Below are 20,000 nucleotides of genomic sequence, written 5' to 3'. Positions count from 1 at the left end.
TTGAAATGAGCTCTCTTTAGAAAGAGATTTGAAATTCCAACTAATAGAGGCATTTAGAAGAAGGCAGTGGAGTCAGTGGAGGGTCCTCTGGTAAACGGTGGCTGCCTGTCCAGAGAGAATGAGTGGTGAATATTTCAATACTGGAGTCAGGAAAATGTGATCACTTTCCTGGTCAGAGTTACAGTCACTTTAGATCAGTTGAGTTTATTGTCACGTGTACCGAGGTACAGTGAAAAGCTTTTGCTGTGTGCTAACCAGTCAGCAGAAAGACAATACATGTTTACAATCGAGCCGTCCACAGTGTACTTTAACGTTTAAGAAAGAACTGCAGATGCTGGAAAAATTGAAGGCGGACAGAAATGCTGGAGAAGCTCAGCGGAACCTGGAGGTCACGGTTTTCAGGCTCCTGTACCTTCTTCCCGATGGTAGCAGCAAGATGAGAGAGTGGCCAGGGTGGTGTGGGTCTCTGATGATGCTGGCTGCCTTTATAACCATATAACCATATAACAATTACAGCACGGAAACAGGCCATCTCGGCCCTACAAGTCCGTGCCGAACACATTTTTTTTCCCCTTAGTCCCACCTGCCTGCACTCATACCATAACCCTCCATTCCCTTCTCATCCATATGCCTATCCAATTTATTTTTAAATGATACCAACGAACCTGCCTCCACCACTTCCACTGGAAGCTCATTCCACACCACTACCACTCTCTGAGTAAAGAAGTTCCCCCTCATATTATCCCTAAACTTCTGTCCCTTAATTCTGAAGTCATGTCCTCTTGTTTATGAGGCAGTGACTCCCGTAGATCCCTTCGATGGTGGGGAGGTCAAGAGATCAAGATTCAAGAGAGTTTATTGTCATGTGTCCCAGATAGGACAATGAAATTCTTGCTTTGCTTCAGCACAACAGAACATAGTAGGCATGAATACAGAACAGATCAGTGTGTCCATATACCAGTGTATAAATATACACACATGAATAAATAAACAGATAATGTGCAAATAAACAGATAATGAGCTATTAATGTTCAGAGTTTTGTCCGAGCCAGGTTTAATAGCCTGATGGCTGTGGGGAAGTAGCTATTCCTGAACCTGGTCGTTGCAGTCTTCAGGCTCCTGTACCTTCTACCTGAAGGTAGCAGGGAGATGAGTGTGTGGCCAGGATGGTGTGGGTCCTTGATGATACTGCCAGCCTTTTTGAGGCAGCGACTGCGATAGATCCCCTCGATGGAAGGGAGGTCAGAGCCGATGATGGACTGGGCAGTGTTTACTACTTTTTGGAGTCTTTTCTGCTCCAGGGCGCTCAAATTGCCGAACCAAGCCACGATGCAACCGGTCAGCATGCTCTCTACTGTGCACCTGTACAAGTTAGAGAGATTCCTCCTTGACAAACCGACTCTCCGTAATCTTCTCAGGAAGTAGAGGCGCTGATGAGCTTTCTTAATAATTGCATCAGTGTTCTCGGACCAGGAAAGATCTTCAGAGATGTGCACGCCCAGGAATTTGAAGCTCTTGACCCTTTCAACCATCGACCCGTTGATATAAACGGGACTGTGGGTCCCCATCCTACCCCTTCCAAAGTCCACAATCAGTTCCTTGGTTTTGCTGGTGTTGAGGGACAGGTTATTGTGCTGGCACCATATGGACAGTTGCTCGATCTCGCTTCTATACTCTGGCTGTGACTATCATCAGTACCTGTGATGGACCGGGCAGTGTCCACCCCTCTCTGTAATCTCCTTCATTCCTGGTTGTTTGAGTCGCTAAACCAGGCCGTGACGCAACCAGTCAGTCCGCTCTCTGCCGTATTCCTGTAGAACTTTAAGAGATCCGTAGAAGGCAAGAGGTACAGAAGTGTGAAAACGAACGCACACCTCCAGATTCAGGGACAGTTTCTTCCCGGCTGTTTATCAGGCAACTGAACCATCCTACCACAACTAGAGAGCGGTCCTGAACTACTATCTACCTCATTGAAGACCATCAGACTATCTTTAATCGGATTTGACTAAACCTTATCTTGCACTAAACACTGTTTAAGAAAGAACTGCAGATGCTGGAAAAATTGAAGGTGGACAAAAATGCTGGAGAAACTCAGCAGGTGAGGCAGCATTTATGGAGCGAAGGAATAGGTGACGTTTCTGGTCGAGACTAGCCAGAAGTTGCAAATGGACAAAGGCAGGACCATTATCTGACATTACCAGGATTGTAGATCTGATATATTGAAATAATATGCCATTAAATAATAAGCTATTTCTATTTTTAAGGCTTTTTACTGTCAGACTCACTAGACAAAGCTTTTTAAATAATTTTATTTGTAATGTTAACTAACTTAACGTCAGCTCTTAACACTTTGATATTTAAAAAGAGGTTCTATAAGTGGCACAGAATGAAACAAATCCTTCATTAAAAGGGTAAAAACAAAAGAATATGTAAAAACCCATTCCTTTTTGCCAGAGATGCTGCCTGTCCCGCCCAGTTTCTCCAGCATTTTGTTGGTGTAAACCAGCATCTGCAGTTCCTTTTAGTTGAGTTTAGTCTAGTTTAGAGATACAGCGCGGAAACAGGCCCTTCGGCCCACCGAGTCCGTGCCGGCCAGCGATCCCTGCACACTATCCTGCACCCACCAGGGACAATTTTACATTTACACCAAGCCAATTACCTACAAGCCTGTACGTCTTTGGAGTGTGGGAGGAAACCGGAGCACCCGGAGAAAACCCATGCAGGTCACGGGGAGAACGTGCAAACTCCGTACAGACAGCATCCGTAGTCAGGATGGAGCGCGGGTCTGTGAGGCAGCAACTCTACCGCTGCGCCACTGTTCCTTCCTACATATTAAAGGCCCATCTCCTTTTCATAAATTTGGGGCTATTTTCCCCGACGCTGGTGAAAATTCCAGGGCCGAGTGCATGCAGGAGGATGCAGTAAAATGCAATGCAAATGCTCTGCGCAATTCTTTACCATGAATAAATGCATGACGCCTGCAATGACCCATCTGCACTAATGCTGCTTTAAAAAAACCCATTTCAATCAGCCTAATTGTACAGAAGACAAATGGCCGGTTCGACAGGTTATTGAACAAGGAAAGCATTTTGTTAAATGTTAGGAAAATGATCCAAAAATCTCAGGGAAAAATGGGCAAATACTGAAAGGAGCGAGCATTTGGCAGAATATGGAACCGGGGCCTCAATTATTCACTGCCTTCCTTAATGGCTCGGATAATATACCAGAGAGCATAAATCGAAGATTGCCACTGAGAGATACATTGGTGCTCCAGTATATTCTGCAGACAGAGCAGAAAATCTCAACAACGTATTTAATAGAATCTCATTTATTGCTCTTGTGTGGGCGTTATTTTATGTCCATCGTTGAGACATTGGATCAGAGGAAAGCAAGAACAAAAGGACACACAGAGTGCTGGAGTTTGATCCTGACCTCGGGTGCTGTCTGTGTGGAGTTTGCATGTTCCCCCTGTGACCCTGGTTCCTCCAGGTGCTCCGGTTTCCTCCCAAATCCTCCGGCAGCTTGTTCCAGGTACAGACAACCCTCTGAGTGAAGAGGTTTCCCCTGAGATGCAACTTCTATCTCCCCCCCCCCCCCCCTCTAAAAGGCAATAGGTGACGTTTCACAGAGTGCCGGAGTAACTCAGCGGGTCAGGCAGCATCTGTGGAGAACATGGATAGGTGACGTTTCACAGAGTGCCGGAGTAACTCAGCGGGTCAGGCAGCATCTGTGGAGAACATGGATAGGTGATGTTTCACAGAGTGCTGGAGTAACTCAGCGGGTGCAGGCAGCATCTATGGAACTAAGGAAAGGTGACGTTTCACAGAGTGCTGGGTCGAAACTTCCGGCGGGTGCCGAAACATCTATGCCTAGCTAAAAGGAAATAGGAAACGTTGCCTATTTCCTTCGCTCCATAGATCGACCATAACTCAGCGGGTTTCAGGCAGCATCTGTGGAGAACATGGATAGGTGACGTTTCACAGAGTGCTGGAGTAACTCAGCGGGAAAGGCAGCATTTCCTTAGAACCATGGATAGGTGCGTTTTCACAGAGTGCTGGAGTAACTCAGTGGGTCAGGCAGCATCTGTGGAGACCATGGATAGGTGACGCTTCACAGAGTGCTGGAGTAACTCAGCGGGTCAGGCAGCATTTGTGGAGAACATGGATAGGTGACGTTTCGCAGAGTGCTGTAAACTAGCATCTACAGTTCCTTTCTTCACATTTCATAATCTCAAATGAGGGTGTATTTTTGATCTTGCCTCACAAGTGTTTTTGAATGAAATTTGGAGTTGTAATAGTCCAATTTTATTGGGCAGAGGAGACATAATCTTGCTTATTTTTAGGGAAATCTTTTAGGACCGAGATGAGGAAAACATTTTTCACACAGAGAGTGGTGAATCTGTGGAATTCTCTGCCACAGAAGGTAGTTGAGGCCACAGTTCATTGGCTATATTTAAGAGGGAGTTAGATGTGGCCCTTGTGGCTAAAGGGATCAGGGGGTATGGAGAGAAGGCAGGTACGGGATACTGAGTTGGATGATCAGCCATGATCACATTGAATGGTGGTGCAGGCTCGATGGGCTGAATGGCCTACTCCTGCACCTATTTTCTATGTTTCTATGTTACTCTGCACCACGCCACATGTGTCAGGTGTTACATCTGACACAAACAATGAGAGAAGGGTCTCGACCTGAAACGTCACCCATTCCTTCTCTCCAGAGACACTGCCTGTCCTGCTGAGTTACTCCAGCATTTTGAGTCTGTCTTCAATGAGAAGAGACATTGTGCTTGGGTCTCCCCCTGCTGGAGGCTTCATCCTGTACACAGCAAAAAGCCTTTTGGGAATCAGTCACAGTGTGGAAACAGGCCCTTCGGCCCAACTTGTCCACACCGACCAACCTACCCCATCAACACTAGTCCCACCTGCTGCGTTTGGCCCATATCAGACTGATTCCTGGGATGTCAGGACTTTCATATGAAGAAAGACTGGATAGACTTGGTTTGTACTCGCTAGAATTTAGAAGATTGAGGGGGGATCTTACAGAAACTTACAAAATTCTTAAGGCTAGATGCAGGAAATTGTTCCCGATGTTGGGGAAGTCCAGAACAAAATACAGTTTAAGGATCCTCAAATCTTTTAGGACCCAGATGAGAAAAACATTTTTCGCACAAGAGTGGTGAATCTGTGGAATTCTCTGCCACAGAAGGTAGTTGAGGCCACAGTTCATTGGCTATATTTAAGAGGGAGTTAGATGTGGCCCTTGTGGCTAAAGGGATCAGGGGGGTATGGAGGAAGGCAGGTACGGGATACTGAGTTGGATGATCAGCCATGATCATATTGAATGGCGGTGCAGGCTCGAAGGGCTGAATGGCCTCTACTCCTGCACCTATTTTCTATGTTTCTATCCATCTCAACCTGTCAAATTCATGTCGAGACCCAGAAGGGTTTCGGCCCGAAACGTCACCTATTGCTTCACTCCACAGATGCTGCCTCACCCGCTGGGTTACTCCAGCATTTTGTGTCTATGAACTGGTAACACTAATCCTTTTTAATATAGGCATGCAGCCAATTCTGAAAGTGCAGAACAGATGTATGTGTTGGATTATTAATATGAAAACATTGCATGGAACACCGGCAGATAAGTTGCATCTTATGATAAACATCAGTAATAAAATAATTTAAATTCCTCACCTCCCAATATAGCTTCAACAAATGATTGTTTATCCTACTGCTAAATACAAATATTAATGAAAGGTTGAGACACAGGGAACTGCAGATTCTGGTTTACAAGCACAGAGTGCTGGAGTAACTCAGCGGGTCAGGCAGCATCTGTGGAGAACATGGATAGGTGACATTTCACAGAGTGCTGGAGTAACTCAGCGGGTGCAGCAGCATCTATGGAGCTAAGGAAATAGGCAATGTTTTGGGTCGAAACCCTTCTGGGTTTCGGCCCAAAACGTTGCCTATTTCCAGAAGGGTTTCGGCCCGAATGTTGCCTATTTCCTTCGCTCCATAGATGCTGCTGCACCATAACTCAGCGGGCCAGGCAGCATCTGTGGAGAACATGGATAGGTGACGTTTCACAGAGTGCTGGAGTAACTCAGCGGGTCAGGCAGCATCTGTGGAGAACATGGATAGGTGACATTTCCAACTGGGACTCTTCTTCAGACTGATTCTTATAGGGTGGGGGGCGAGAGAAAGGTGGGAGAATAGATGGGGCGGGAAAAACCCTGGCAAGTGATAGGTGGATATAGTTGGGGGGGTGATTGGCAGATGGGTGGAGTAAGTGACAAAGGCTGGAGGTGAAGAGGAGATAAAATGGTGTCAGATTAGGTGAAGAGAAATGTCAAGCCAGAGGGAGGCACTTATGTGGAAAGGGACGGTGAGTAATGGTGAGCAACTGGGTGGGGCACAGGGAAGAGAAGAGGGGAAAGGTGGGGGGAGGGGGGCAGGTGGTGGTTGTAAGCCAAAAACCTCAGTTTAGTTTAGAGGTACAGTGCAGACACAGGCCCCGTGGCCTACCGAGTCCGTGCCGACCAGCGATCCCTGCTCTCCCCATTAGCACTGACCTACCTACACACATGCACTAGTGACACTTTACAATTTTTACCGAAGCCAATTAACCTACAAACCTCTGGAGTGTGGGAGGAAACCGGAGCACCCGGAGAAAACCCACGCAGGTCACAGGGAGAAGGCACAAGCTCCATAGATGCTGCCTCACCCGTAGTCAGGATTGAACCCGGGTCTCTGGCGCTGTGAAGCAGCAATTCTACACTGCGCCACTGTGTATATAGGACAATTTTTTCCCTCCAACATATTCACACCCATGTCAGATAAAAATAGTCAGTTCAGTTTATTGTCACGTGTACCGAGGTACAGTGAAAAGCTTTTGTTGCGTGCTATCCAGTCAGTGGAAAGACAATACATGATTACAATCGAGCCGTCCACAGTGTACAGAAAACTGCTAAATCATATCACACTCAGTTCGCAATAACCAACCTGATTTCCCGGTGGCTCAACACTTCAACTCCCCCTCCCATTCCCAATCTGACCTTTCTGTCCTGGGCCTCCTCCATGGCCAGAGTGAGGCCCACCGCAAATTGGAGGAGCAGCACCTCATATTTCGCTTGGGTAGTTTACACCCCAGCGGTATGAACATTGACTTCTCCAATTTCAGGTAGTCCCTGCTTTCTCCCTCCTTCCCCTCCCCTTCCCAGCTCCCCCACAGCCCACTGTCTCCGCCTCTTCCTTTCTTCTTCCCGTCCCCCACCCCCCCTCCCCCCACATCAGTCTGAAGAAGGGTCTCGACCCGAAACATCACCTATTCCTTCGCTCCATAGATGCTGCCTCACCTCCTGAGTTTCTCCAGCATTTTTGTCTACCTTCAATCACATTACACAGTGAGACGCATTTTGAAACTTAGTAAACAGGGAAAGTAAGTCTAAAGAAGTTTCCCGACAAAAGTGCTGTTATAACCACATAACAATTACAGCACGTAAACAGGCCATCTCGGCCCTTCTAGTCCGTGCCGAACACGTATTCTCCCCTAGTCCCATCTACCTGCACACAGACCATAACCCTCCATTCCTTTCCCATCCATATAACTATCTAATTTATTTTTAAATGATAAAATCGAACCTGCCTCCACCACTTCCACTGGAAACTCATTCCACACCGCTACCACTCTCTGAGTAAAGAAGTTCCCCCTCATGTTACCCCTAAACTTCTGTCCCTTAATTCTCAAATCATGTCCTCTTGTTTGAATCTTCCCTACTCTCAATGGAAAAAGCTTGTCCACGTCAACTCTGTCTATTCCTCTCATCATTTTAAAGACCTCTATCAAGTCCCCCCTTAACCTTCTGCGCTCCAGAGAATAAAGCCCTAACTTGTTCAACCTTTCTCTGGAACTTAGGTGTTGAAACCCAGGCAAGGGTCACAGGTTGTCTGCTTGGGTTTGTGGAAGTTGACCATTTTATTACAATGAATGAAAGTACAGCTGAATGCACTTCCGATTGATACAATTTTAATTGTGCAGGAATTTACCATATTCATAGATATACAGACGTCTTCAATAACATATAGTTATCTTCGAAAAGTATCACACTCGCGATTCAATTTGTTTTATAATCTTTACAATTGTGCTGCATCAGCCTCTTGATCCGTTTAAAACCAGTCAACGTCTTTTAAACTTAATCGGTATAAAGCTTTGTCACAGTCAGCGCCGAGCGACACTCACGCCTCAAGACATTCGGACGAAAGTTAATTCACACCTTTCCATTTGTATTGACAATTTTCCCAGGAGGTTTTTCCGCTAGTCCTCCTCATCAGAGCTCTCCGGTTCTTGATTTCTCGTCTGGTGACAGAGGGGAGGAGGGAAAGGAAAGGAAAGAAAGCAAAACTAAGTGTTAAGAGAATCACCGGTTTTCTTCTGGTTCTTACCCTTTCCCCGAATTACGGAGAGAGGCGAGGAACTCCAGACGCTGGAATTGGGAAATGCTGAAGATTTATAAGGCACTGGTCAGGCTGCATTTGGAGCATTGTGAGCAGTTTGGGGCTGAGAGGGAAAGAGAGATCAGACTTGATTGAATGGCGGAGTAGACTTGATGGGCCGAATGGCCTAATTCTTCTCTTTTAACTTATGACCTTATATGTTGCAAAACCATACTTGGCTAATAAAGTATAATGGCTGCCCTAAAACATCACCCATCCTTTTACTCCGGAGATGCTGCCTGACCCGCTGTGTTATAAGGTCATATGGAATAGTTGTAGAATCAGGCCATTTGGCCCATCAAGTCTACTCCACCATTCAATCATGGCGGATCTATCTCTCCCTCCAAACCCCATTCTTAAGGGGTTGGACAGGCTAGATGCAGGAAGATTGTTCCCGATGTTAGGGAAGTCCAGGACAAGGGGTCACAGCTTAAGGATAAGGGGGAAATCCTTTAAAACCGAGATGAGAAGAACTTTTTCACACAGAGAGTGGTGAATCTCTGGAACTCTCTGCCACAGAGGGTAGTTGAGGCCAGTTCATTGGCTATATTTAAGAGGGAGTTAGATGTGGAACCTTGTGGCTAAGGGGACCAGGGGGTATGGAGAGAAGGCAGGTACGGGATACTGAGTTGGATGATCAGCCATGATCATATTGAATGGCGGTGCAGGGTTGAAGGGCCGAATGGCCTCTACTCCTGCACCTAATTCTATGTTTCTATTCTCCTGCCTTCTCCCCATAACCCCTGACACCCGCACCAATCAGGAATGAATTACTCCAGCACTTTGCGGTTGTCTTTGGTGTAAACCAGCATCTGCAATTCCTTTTTCCTTGAAGATTTGCCTTACCAGCTTGAGAAAATCGATGAGTTTGTGGGCATCTTCGCCTCTCGACAGGTCGACAAAGTCCTTTGGCAAGCGGTAGCTTAAATAAGGGCTGGGCTGGACGGTCATCTCACTGGTGATGTAGCGGAACACCGGCCCATCCTACAGTGGCAACACAAACACAGGGTGAATGAAGTCTGGAAGAACACCACACTCACCTCTCTGTCCTGGGCCTCCTCCACTGTCAATCGAGTGAGGCCCAGCACAAACTGGAGGAACAGCACCTCATATTTCACTTGGGCAGCTTACACCCCAGCGGTATGAACATCGACTGCACTAACTTCAAGTAACGCCTGCTACCCTCTCTCCGTCCCTCTCCCCCACCCATCTCGTACCAGCTTCAAAGCCGCCTTGTTGTGTCTCGTTGTCTGTCACTCGTTTTCACCCAGCTCACAGCTAACAATGGCCCGTCTCCTTCACCATTGTTATATTTTGCATAACTTTCATTCATTTGTTCTATATCTCTTTACATCACCATCTATATCTCTCCTTTCCCTCTCCCCCGACTCCCAGTCTGAAGAAGGGTCTCCACCCGAAACCTCACCCATTCCTTCACGCCAGAGATGCTTGCTGCCTGTCCCGCTGAGTTGCTCCAGCATTTTGTGTGACCCTTTGGTTTAAACTAACATCTGCAGTTCCTTCCTGCACAGATCATCAAACGCTGAATGCCGACAGCATGAATATCGTCACAGAACATTCCCTAAAGTTGAACGAATAAAAGCCCACAAAACTGAAGTTCACAAGTTCCGGGAGCAGAATTAGGCCATTCGGCCCATCAAGTCTACTCCGCCATTCAATCATGGCTGATCTATCTTTCCCTCTCGACCCCATTCACCTGCCTTCTCCTCGACACCCTCACTAATCAAGAATCTGGCAACCAACGCCTTAAAAATATCCATTGACTTGGATGAACAGCCATGATCACATTGAATGGCGGTGCTGGCTCAAGGGCCGAATGGCCTCCTCCTGCGTCTATTGTCTCCACAGTCTGTGACAATGAATTCCACAGATTCACCACCCTCTGACTTAAGAAATTCCTCCTCGTCTCCTTCCTAAAGGTACCCCCTTTAAGAAGGTTGCCACAATCATAGGAAGAGGCCCTTCAGCCCACAATGTCCGTGCTGAGCACGAAACCAATTTATGAAGTGCTGGAGGAACTCTGCAGGTCGGGCAGCATCTGTGGAGGGATGGGACAGATGACGTTTTGAACTGTGACCCTTCTACAGACGGATGATGGAAAGCTGGAAGTCACCCTTTCCCCTCCCCCATACCTCACATGCCATCCCCGAGTCCAACATTTCCCGTTTATTCCAACTCTTATCTGCCTGCACGCGATCCATATCCCTGCATATCCATGTGCCTGTCTACAAGTCACTTCAACGCCACTATCGTTTCTTCAGTCACCGGGCAGTGATGCTATCAGGCAACTGAATCATCCAACCACAACTAGAGAGCAGACAATAGACAATAGGTGCAGGAGTAGGCCATTCGGCCCTTCGACCCAGCACCGCCATTCAATGTGATCATGGCTGATCATCCACAATCAGTACCCCGTTCCAGCCTTCTCCCCATATCCCCCCGACTCCGCTATCTTTAAGAGCCCTATCTAGCTCTCTCTTGAAAGTATCCAGAGAACATAAGGCAGAGAATTCCACAGGCTCACAACACTCTGTGTGAAAAAGTGTTTCCTCGTCTCTGTTCTAAATGGCTTACCCCTTATTCTTAAACTGTGGCCCCTGGTTCTGGACTCCCCCAACGTCGGGAACATGTTTCCTGCCTCTAGCGTGTCCAAACCCTTAATAATCTTATATGTTTCAATAAGATCCCCTCTCATCCTTCTAAACTCCAGAGTGTACAAGCCCAGCCGCTCCATTCTCTCAGCATATGACAGTCCCGCCATCCCGGGAATTAGCCTTGCAGTCCTGAACTACTATCTACCTCTTTGGAGACCCTCGGACTATCCTTGATCGGGCTTTACTGGCTTTACCTTGCACTGAATGTTATTCCCTTATCATGTTTAAGAAGGAACTGCAGATGCTGGAAAATCTGCAGCCCAAAAGATGCTGGACCTGAAACGTTGCCTATTTCCTTCACTCCATAGATGCTGCCTCACCCGCTGAGTTTCTCCAGCATTTTTGTCTACCTTATTCCCTTATCATGTATCTGCTCGATTGTAATCATGTGTTGTCTTTCCGCTGACTGGTTAGCACGCAACAAAAGCTTTTCACTGTACCTCGGTACACGTGACAATGAACTGAACTGAATCGTTCCAGACACCCACCACTCTCTGTATAGAAAAGGTTGCCGACACATCTTTAAACTTTCCCCTCTCACCTTAAAGTCATGCCCTCTAGTCTGTGGCATTTCCACCCAAGAAAAAGGTTTTGACTGTCTACCTTATCGGTGCCTCTTATAATTGTATATTCTGGTTGATGGTCTGACAGTAGTCGATGTAAACATTGAAGCGGGATAATACTTAGCGGAATGTAACTTTAAAAATAACATGTTTAAGAAAGAACTTCAGATGCTGGAAAAATCGGAAGGTAGACAAAAATGCTGGAGAAACTCAGCGGGTGAGGCAGCATCTATGTAGTGAAGGAATAGGCGACGTTTCGGGTCGAGACCCGAAGGGGTCTCGACCCGAAACGTCACCTATTCCTTCGAAGGGTCTCGACCCGAAACGTTCGAAGGGTCTCGACCCGAAACGTCACCCATTCCTTCGCTCCATAGATGCTGCCTCACCCGCTGAGTTTCTCCAGCATTTTTGTCTACCTTTGAAAAACAACATGGCATAATGCCAAGGCAACAATCCATAGAGTTGAGAAGGTGAAGAAGGGTCTCGAAATGAGAAACGTCACCCATTCCTTCTCTCCAGAGACGCTGCCTGTCCCGCTGAGTTACTCCAGCATTTTGTTCTTATCTTCGGGTTTAAACCAGCATCTGCAGTTCTTTCTTACACAATTCATAAGATGGTTTAGTTTAGTTTAGTTTAGTTTGGTTTAGAGATACAGCGCAGAAACATGTCCTTTCGACCCACCGGGTCCGTGCCGACCAGCGATCCCCGCACACTAACACGATCCCATTACCCACTAGTGACAATTTTTACATTTACCAAGCCAATTAACCTACAGACCTGCACGTCTTTGGAGTGTGGGAGGAATCCGAAGATCTCGGAGAAAACCCACGCAGGTCACGGGGAGAACGTGCAAACTCCGTACCGACAGCACCCGTAGTCAGGATCAAACCCGGGTCTCTGACGCTGCATTTGCTGGAAGGCAGCAACTCTACCGCTGTGCCACCATGCCTAATAGCATCCACCTCCGTTCCATTTCCTACATTATAATTTAATTTAATTTTTTTAATTTGAGTTTTTAAATCGATTCTGTACTCTTCAAAATGACAAGCACAACTTTCAGTCAAATAGATTAAAAAACCGTATCAGTGTGGAGAAATTGGAACTGATATCAGCCGGTGGATTAAATTTAGTCATTTGGTGTCTGAAATAGATTTCTGGGGGGGGAAACCAGAGGATAGATAATTGGTTAGGTATAACAACGTCCAACTGGAAGTCAGGTCTTCTGAAGGGGTGGGAAGATTGCAACCTTCACGTGGTCCGCCTTGTTTCGATGAATGCAATCAACCCGGTGTGCACAATCAAACAAGATCAAATAGAACAAGTTGTCCTACAGCTTTAGGCTGTCACGCCATACGCAAGAAGAAATGTTCAAGAACGAACTGCAGATGCAGGAAAATCGAAGGTAGACAAAAATGCTGGAAAAACTCAGCGGGTGAGGAAGCATCTATGGAGCGAAGGAAATAGGCAACGTTTCGGGCCGAAAACCGCCTTCAGAATTCCTTCTCTCCAGAGATGCTGCCTGCCCCGCTGAGTTACTCCAGAATTTTGCATCTACCTTCCATTTAAACCAGCATTTGCATATGAAGAAAGACTGGATAGACTCGGCTTGTACTTGCTAGAATTTAGAAGATTGAAGGGGGATCTTACAGAAACTTACAAAATTCTTAAGGGGTTGGACAGGCTAGATGCAGGAAGATTGTTCCCGATGTTGGGGAAGTCCAGAACAAGGGGTCACAGTTTAAGGATAAGGGGGAAGTCTTTTAGGACCGAGATGAGGAAAACATTTTTTACACAGACAGTGGTGAATCTGTGGAATTCTCTGCCATAGAAGGTAGTTGAGGCCACAGTTCATTGGCTATATTTAAGATGGAGTTAAATGTGGCCTTTGTGGCTAAAGGGATCAGGGGGTATGGAGAGAAGGCAGGTACAGGATACTGAGTTGGATGATCAGCCATGATCATATTGAATGGCGGTGCAGGCTCGAAGGGCCGAATGGCCTCCTCCTGCACCTATTGTCTATGTTTCTATGTTCTTTCCTGCACACTTCGTGGATACACAAAAATGCTGGAGAAACTCAGCGGGTGCAGCAGCATCTATGGAGTGAAGGAAATGGGCAACGTTTCGGGCTGAAACCCTCCTACACATTTTGTGTCTATCTTGAGTATAAACCAGCACCTGCACAGTTCATTCCTACACACTGTACACATGACAATATATAAATAAACTTAAACTAAATCTTTGTGCATGATTCTAACATCTGCAGTTCCTTGCGTCTAATGGACAATCCCACCCACATGTACAGGTCCGACAGCGATTTTCCGGAAATTCCTTTAATCCGGAGAGTGTGCCAGAAAATTCCCCTCTGGAAGTCCCCCCGAAAATGTGTCCCGTAGGCCGGGCAAGGACGCCGATCTCGACCTCATCGGGACTTCCGTGGCCGATCGGCGGGTGGAATCTGCCCCCTGCTGCCGGGGCTCTGGGACTGCGGCTTGGCGGAATGTTTTGGTACCGTTGGGATTCCTCTCGGAGGCCGTGACCCAGAGGACGTCGGCTCAAGGTGAAGGGGAAAAGATTTAATGGGAATCTGAGGGGTAACTGTTTTGCCGGGGATGGAACGAGCTGTCAGAAGATGTCGTTGAGGCTGGGACTATCCCAACGTTTAAGAAACAGTTAGACTGGTAGGCACATGGATAGGCCAAAAACGCTGGAGACACTCAGCGGGTGAGGCAGCATTTTTGGTGAGTATCTCCAGCAAAAAACGCTGGAGAAACTCAGCGGGTGAGGCAGCATCTATGGAGCGAAGGAATAGGCGACGTTTTGGGTCGAGACCCTTCCGGGTCTCGACCCGAAACGTCGCCTATTCCTTCGCTCCATAGATGCTTTCCGTGTCTCGATCCGAAACGTCACCTATTCCTGTACACCTCTGCCTCCCCCACTGAGTTCCTCCAGCATTTTTTGTCTGCCTTCGATTTTTCCAGCATCTGCAGTTCTTTCTTAAACATGGATAGGACAAGTTTGGAGGGATATGGACCAAGCGCAGGCAGGTGGGACTCGTGTAGCTGGGACTCTATGTTGGCTGGTGCGGGCAAGTTGGGCCGAAGGGCCTATTTCCGCACTATGACCTCTGTCAGTCCGGCAACAACGGGTAACCCGGAGAGGCTCCGGGGACCAAGGGTGCCGGAAAATCGGTGGTTGACCTGTACCGGAGAACAAGTGTTCATAACGGGAGTAAACAGGAGTTGCATTGACCAGGTCGGCTTGAGCTCCCTCACTGAGGTTCTGTCCAGACATCAGCTCCTCCCAGGTGAACAGCAACGAGTTGGTGACTTCCCCAAACGGGTTAAAGTCGATGATCCACACCCGGCCCTGTCAAACAAATCAGAGGGATGCGGCAATTATTGCAATGAAATTAAACCATTCTAACAAAAGTTTAAAGTGACACTGGCGCAGAGGTGGAGTTGCTGCCTCACAGTAACCAGAGACCCCGGTTCGATCCTGACTACTGTACTGTGCTGTCTGTACGGAGTTTGCACGTTCTCCCCCGCGACTGCGTGGGTTTTCTCCAGGTGCTCCAGTTTCAATAGACAATAGGTGCAGGAGTAGGCAATTTTTCTCACAGAGAGTGGCGAGTCTGTGGAATTCTCTGCCTTAGTGGAGGCCGGTTCTCTGGATGCTTTCAAGAGAGATTTAAATAGGGCTCTTAAAAATAGCAGAGTCAGGGGTTATGGGGAGAAGGCAGGAACGGGGCACTGATTGGGGATGATCAGCCATGATCACATTGAATGGCGGTGCTGGCTCGAAGGGCCAAATGGCCTCCTCCTGCACCTACTGTCTATTGGCCCTTCGAGCCAGCACCGCCATTCAATGTGATCGTGGCTAATCATCCCCAATCAGTACCAATCAATTTCCTCCCGCACTCCAAAGACGTGCAGGCTTGCAGGTTAATTTGGCTTCGGTAAATATTGTAAATTGTTCCCAGTGTGCAGGATAGTGTTAGTGTACGGGGTGATCTCTGGCTGGTGTGGACTCAGTGGGCTGAAGGGCCTGTTACCGCACCGTCTCTTAGAGGTAGAGCTGCTGCCTCAATGGCACCAGAGACCCAGATTCAATCACCAGAGACCCAGATTCAATCCTGACCTCGGATGCTTTCTGTAGAGTTTGCACGTTCTCCCTGTGACCTCGCGCGTTTCCTCCGGGTGCTCCGGTCTCCTCCCACATCGCAAAGACGTGCGGGTTTGTAGGTTAATCGGCCCCTCTGTAAATTGCCCCCTAGTGTGTAGGGAGTGGATGAGAAAATGGGATAACATAGAACTAGTGTGAATGGGTGATCGATGGTCGGCGTGGACTCGAAGGGCCTGTTTCCGTGCTGTGTCTCCAAACTGAATTAAATCTTGATCATCAATCCTCAGTTAGACACAAATTGCTGGAGTAAGCAGAACAGGCTCCAGCATTTTGTTTAAGAAGGAACTGCAGATGCTGAAAAAAATCGAAGGTAGACATAAAATGCTGGAGAAACTCAGCGGGTGAGGCAGCATCTGCGGAGAGAAGAAATGGTGACGTTTTGGGTTGAGATCCTTCTTCAGACTGATGTCGGGTGGTTGGGGGGGGGGAAAGAAAGGAAGAGGCGGAGACAGTTGGACTACTGGGACAGCTGGGAAGGGGAGGGGAAGGAGGGAGAAAGCAAGGACTATGCTCATACCACTGGGGTGTAAGCTGCCCAAGCAAAATATGAGGTGCTGTTCCTCCAATTTGTGCTGGGACTCACTCTGGCCATGGGGGAGGCCCAGGACAGAAAGGTTCGGATTCGGAATGAGAGGTGGAATTAAGGTGCTGAGCCACCGGGAGATCAGGTTGGTTAATACACACTGAACGGAGGGCTCCAGAATTTTGTGTCTCTCTTTGGTTTAAACCAGCATCTGCAGTTCCTTCATACACACATCAGCCTCAGTAATGGACGTGCACTGCATTGTTTCAGGCAGGTAAGGATCACGTACCTGACTGTCTCTGTATATATCAAACACAACTGCAAGCAAACAGAAAGGGGGATAAGTGTTTTGAAATACACTGACCATAAATACATCAAGAACACAATTGTCGTCATATCTAAATCTAAGGATGAGAGGGCATCTCATTGAAACATATAAGATTGTTAAGGGCTTGGACACGCTAGAGGTAGGAAACACGTTCCTGATGTTGGGGGAGTCCAGAACCAGGGGCCAGTTTAAGAATAAGGGGTAAGCCATTTAGAACGGAGTCGAGGAGACATTATTTCACACAGAGAGTTGTGAGTCTGTGGAATTCTCTGCCTCAGAGGGCGGTGGAGGCCGGTTCTCTGGATACTTTCAAGAGAGAGCTGGGTAGGGCTCTTAAAAATAGCGGAGTCAGGGGATATGGGGAGAAGTCGGGAACGGGGTACTGATTGTGGATGATCGGCCATGATCACATTGAATGGCGGTGCTGGCTCGAAGGGCGAATGGCCTACTCCTGCTCCTATTGTTATTGTCATAATGGAAGTATTGAATAACAAACTAACATTTACATCTTCAACCAACAAAGTCACAAAGCTGGGATTTTGCAAAACCTTTTCAACTTTAGACTTTAGTACACGGTATTATAACCGCATGCAGGTACAGCAGGCAGTGAAGAAAGCCAATGGCATGTTGGCCTTTATAACAAGAGGAGTGAGTATAGGAGCAAAGAGGTCCTTCTGCAGTTGTACAGGGCCCTAGTGAGACCACACCTGGAGTATTGTGTGCAGTTTTGGTCCCCTAATTTGAGGAAGGACATTCTTGCTATTGAGGGAGTGCAGTGTAGGTTCACAAGGTTAATTCCCGGGATGGCGGGACTGTCATATGCTGAGCGAATGGAGCGGCTGGGCTCGTACACTCTGGAGTTTAGAAGGATGAGAGGGGATCTTATTGAAACATATAAGATTATTAAGGGTTTGGACACGCTAGAGGCAGGAAACAAGTTCCTGATATTGGGGGAGTCCAGAACCAGGGGCCACAGTTTACAAATAAGTGGTAAGCCAGATAAAAGGTACTTGCAATCCTCATCGGGAAACTTGTATTGTACTTTATCTTTAAAGAAGTCTACTATGGAACCAAGGATGGTGGCTTCTTGACGGCAGACGTGGTCATAATATTGCGTGTGATCTCTCTGTGTGACTCCTGCAAGAAACAATGACCAGAAGATTCAAAGTCAGTTCCTGACCAAACACATATTTTCGCTTTAAACATGTAAAACATTTTTTTTCCAGAGTCGTACCTATTAATTTATTCTCTTTGACAAAACATCTGAACTCTCCTCCAGGGATCAGTTCACACCATTTCCGGAGAACCAGCTAAACAGAAACGTTGATTTTAGTGTCAGTGTGATAAAGGTTATTGCAAGACATGTCAGCGCCAGTCTACTTAAACAAGCACAGAAACGTAGACAATAGGTGCAGGAGTAGGACATTTGGCCCTTCGAGCCAGCACCGCCATTCAATGTGATCATGGCTGATCATCCCCAATCAGTACCTCGTTCCTGCTTTCTCCCCATATCCCTTGATTCCCTTAGCCCTAAGAGCTAAATCTAACTCTCTCTTGAAAACATCCTGTGAATCAGTCTCCGCTGCCTTCTGTGGCAGAGAATTCCACAGATTCACAACCCTCTGGGTGAAAATGTTTTTCCTCATCTCAGTCCTAAATGGCTTACCCCTTATTCTTAAACTGTGTGACCCCTGGTTCTGGACTCCCCCAACATCGGGAACATTTTTCCTGCATCAAGCCTGTCCAATCCCTTAAGAATTGTATATGTTTCTATAAGATTCCCTCTCAAACTTCTAAATTCCAGTGAATCGAGCCCAGTTGATCCATGCTTTTCATCATGTGTCAGTCATCCCAGGAATTAACCTGGTCAATCTACGCTGCACTCCCTCAATAGCAAGAATGTCCTTCCTCAAATTAGGAGACCAAAACTGCACACAATACTCCAGGTGTGGTCTCACCAGAGCCCTGAACAACTGCAGTAGGTCCTCTTTGCTCCTAAACTCAAATCCTCTCGCTATGAAGGCCAATGTGCAATTTGCTTTCTTCACTGCCTGATGTACTTCAGTGACTGATGTACATGGACACCCAGGTCTCTGGCACCTCCCCTTTTCCTAATCTGCAACCATCCAGATAATAATCAGCCTTCCTGTTCTTGTCACCAAAGTGGATAACCTCACAGAGGTGGGCCGAAGAGCCCTGTTTCCCCGCTGTATCTCTAAAGTCTAAATAAACAAAAAAAGTACAATAACTTTTAAAAAAGCAACATTGTGCAAAAACATAAGAAGGCCAAAGTCCAGGCAGTTCAGTTTGGAGGTTAGTTGGAGTTTGTAGTGTTTAATAGCCTGATGGGCTGTCAGGAAGAAGCTGCTCCTGAACCTGGACGCTAGTTTCTGTACCATCTTCCTGATGGCAGGGGTGAAATCACAACCGTGTTACGTTTCAACACAAGATGCACTTGAAATCTGTAATTTAAGATCCATAAATCCATCAGATCCTTTGAATTGAATTGAATACGTTTTTTGGCCAAGTATTCACATACGAGGAATTTGCCTTGGTGCTCCGCCCGCAAGTGACAACATGACATACAGTGACAGTTAGGAATGACACGTAAAACATTAATAATAAAACTTTATTGATTAAACATGGGAGATACAGCGTGGAAACGGGCCCTTTGGCTCCCCGAGTTGGTACCGACCAGCGACCACCCCCCGTACACTCGCACTACTCTCGGGACAATTTAGGGATCCATAAAGCTGGCACCTCGAAGAGATCAGAAGCGACCATTGGACTCACCTGAGTGTCTATTTTGGGGTCTGGTGAATCGTCAGTGCAGTGGAGAAATCTGAGGGAGAATTCAGACATTGAGCCGGTGTGATGACCATTTAATTGATGAGAACAATCACAGTGGCAGGATATAAAAACTAAACAACATCCCGTGAAGAAGGGTCAAAGAGGAGGGGCAACTTGCTTCCCAAGATGGCGCCCAGTCCAGGCGTCTATGTTGCGTGCTGGCCACAGGAGCAGATCTACAAACTCATATCACCATCGCTCTATACTCTTCCATCTTTATTCCAACAGCAACATTTCTTACTTTAACTATGATTACCTTGTACTAAAAATGCTGGAGAAACTCAGCGGGTGAGGCAGCATCTATGGAGCGAAGGAAATAGGCGACGTTTCGGGTCGATACCCTTAATCAGACCGATGTGGGGGTGATGGGGGCGGGAAGAAGAAAGGAAG

The 20,000-nt window shown here is 47.1% G+C and overlaps 1 protein-coding gene across 1 annotated transcript in view; it reads right to left on the bottom strand.

Annotated features, from left to right (window-relative positions):
- Nucleotides 1–8,005: 8,005 nt before the first annotated feature.
- Nucleotides 8,006–20,000, bottom strand: part of cdc123 (cell division cycle 123 homolog (S. cerevisiae)) — a 25,431-nt gene continuing 13,436 nt past the window's right edge. The window contains exons 7-13 of the mRNA XM_055653468.1: nucleotides 19,554–19,602; nucleotides 17,995–18,070; nucleotides 17,775–17,897; nucleotides 16,722–16,750; nucleotides 14,977–15,093; nucleotides 9,336–9,473; nucleotides 8,006–8,352 (exon numbers count right to left, since the gene is read on the bottom strand). Of these exons, the coding sequence (XP_055509443.1) occupies nucleotides 8,311–8,352; nucleotides 9,336–9,473; nucleotides 14,977–15,093; nucleotides 16,722–16,750; nucleotides 17,775–17,897; nucleotides 17,995–18,070; nucleotides 19,554–19,602 (574 nt within the window). The 3' untranslated portion in view covers nucleotides 8,006–8,310. The remainder of the gene's footprint in view (nucleotides 8,353–9,335; nucleotides 9,474–14,976; nucleotides 15,094–16,721; nucleotides 16,751–17,774; nucleotides 17,898–17,994; nucleotides 18,071–19,553; nucleotides 19,603–20,000) is intronic.

Source organism: Leucoraja erinacea, chromosome 22 (genome assembly GCF_028641065.1).
Source record: "Leucoraja erinacea ecotype New England chromosome 22, Leri_hhj_1, whole genome shotgun sequence".
Lineage (NCBI taxonomy): Eukaryota > Metazoa > Chordata > Chondrichthyes > Rajiformes > Rajidae > Leucoraja > Leucoraja erinaceus.
This window is presented reverse-complemented; position numbering and strand designations above follow the sequence as displayed.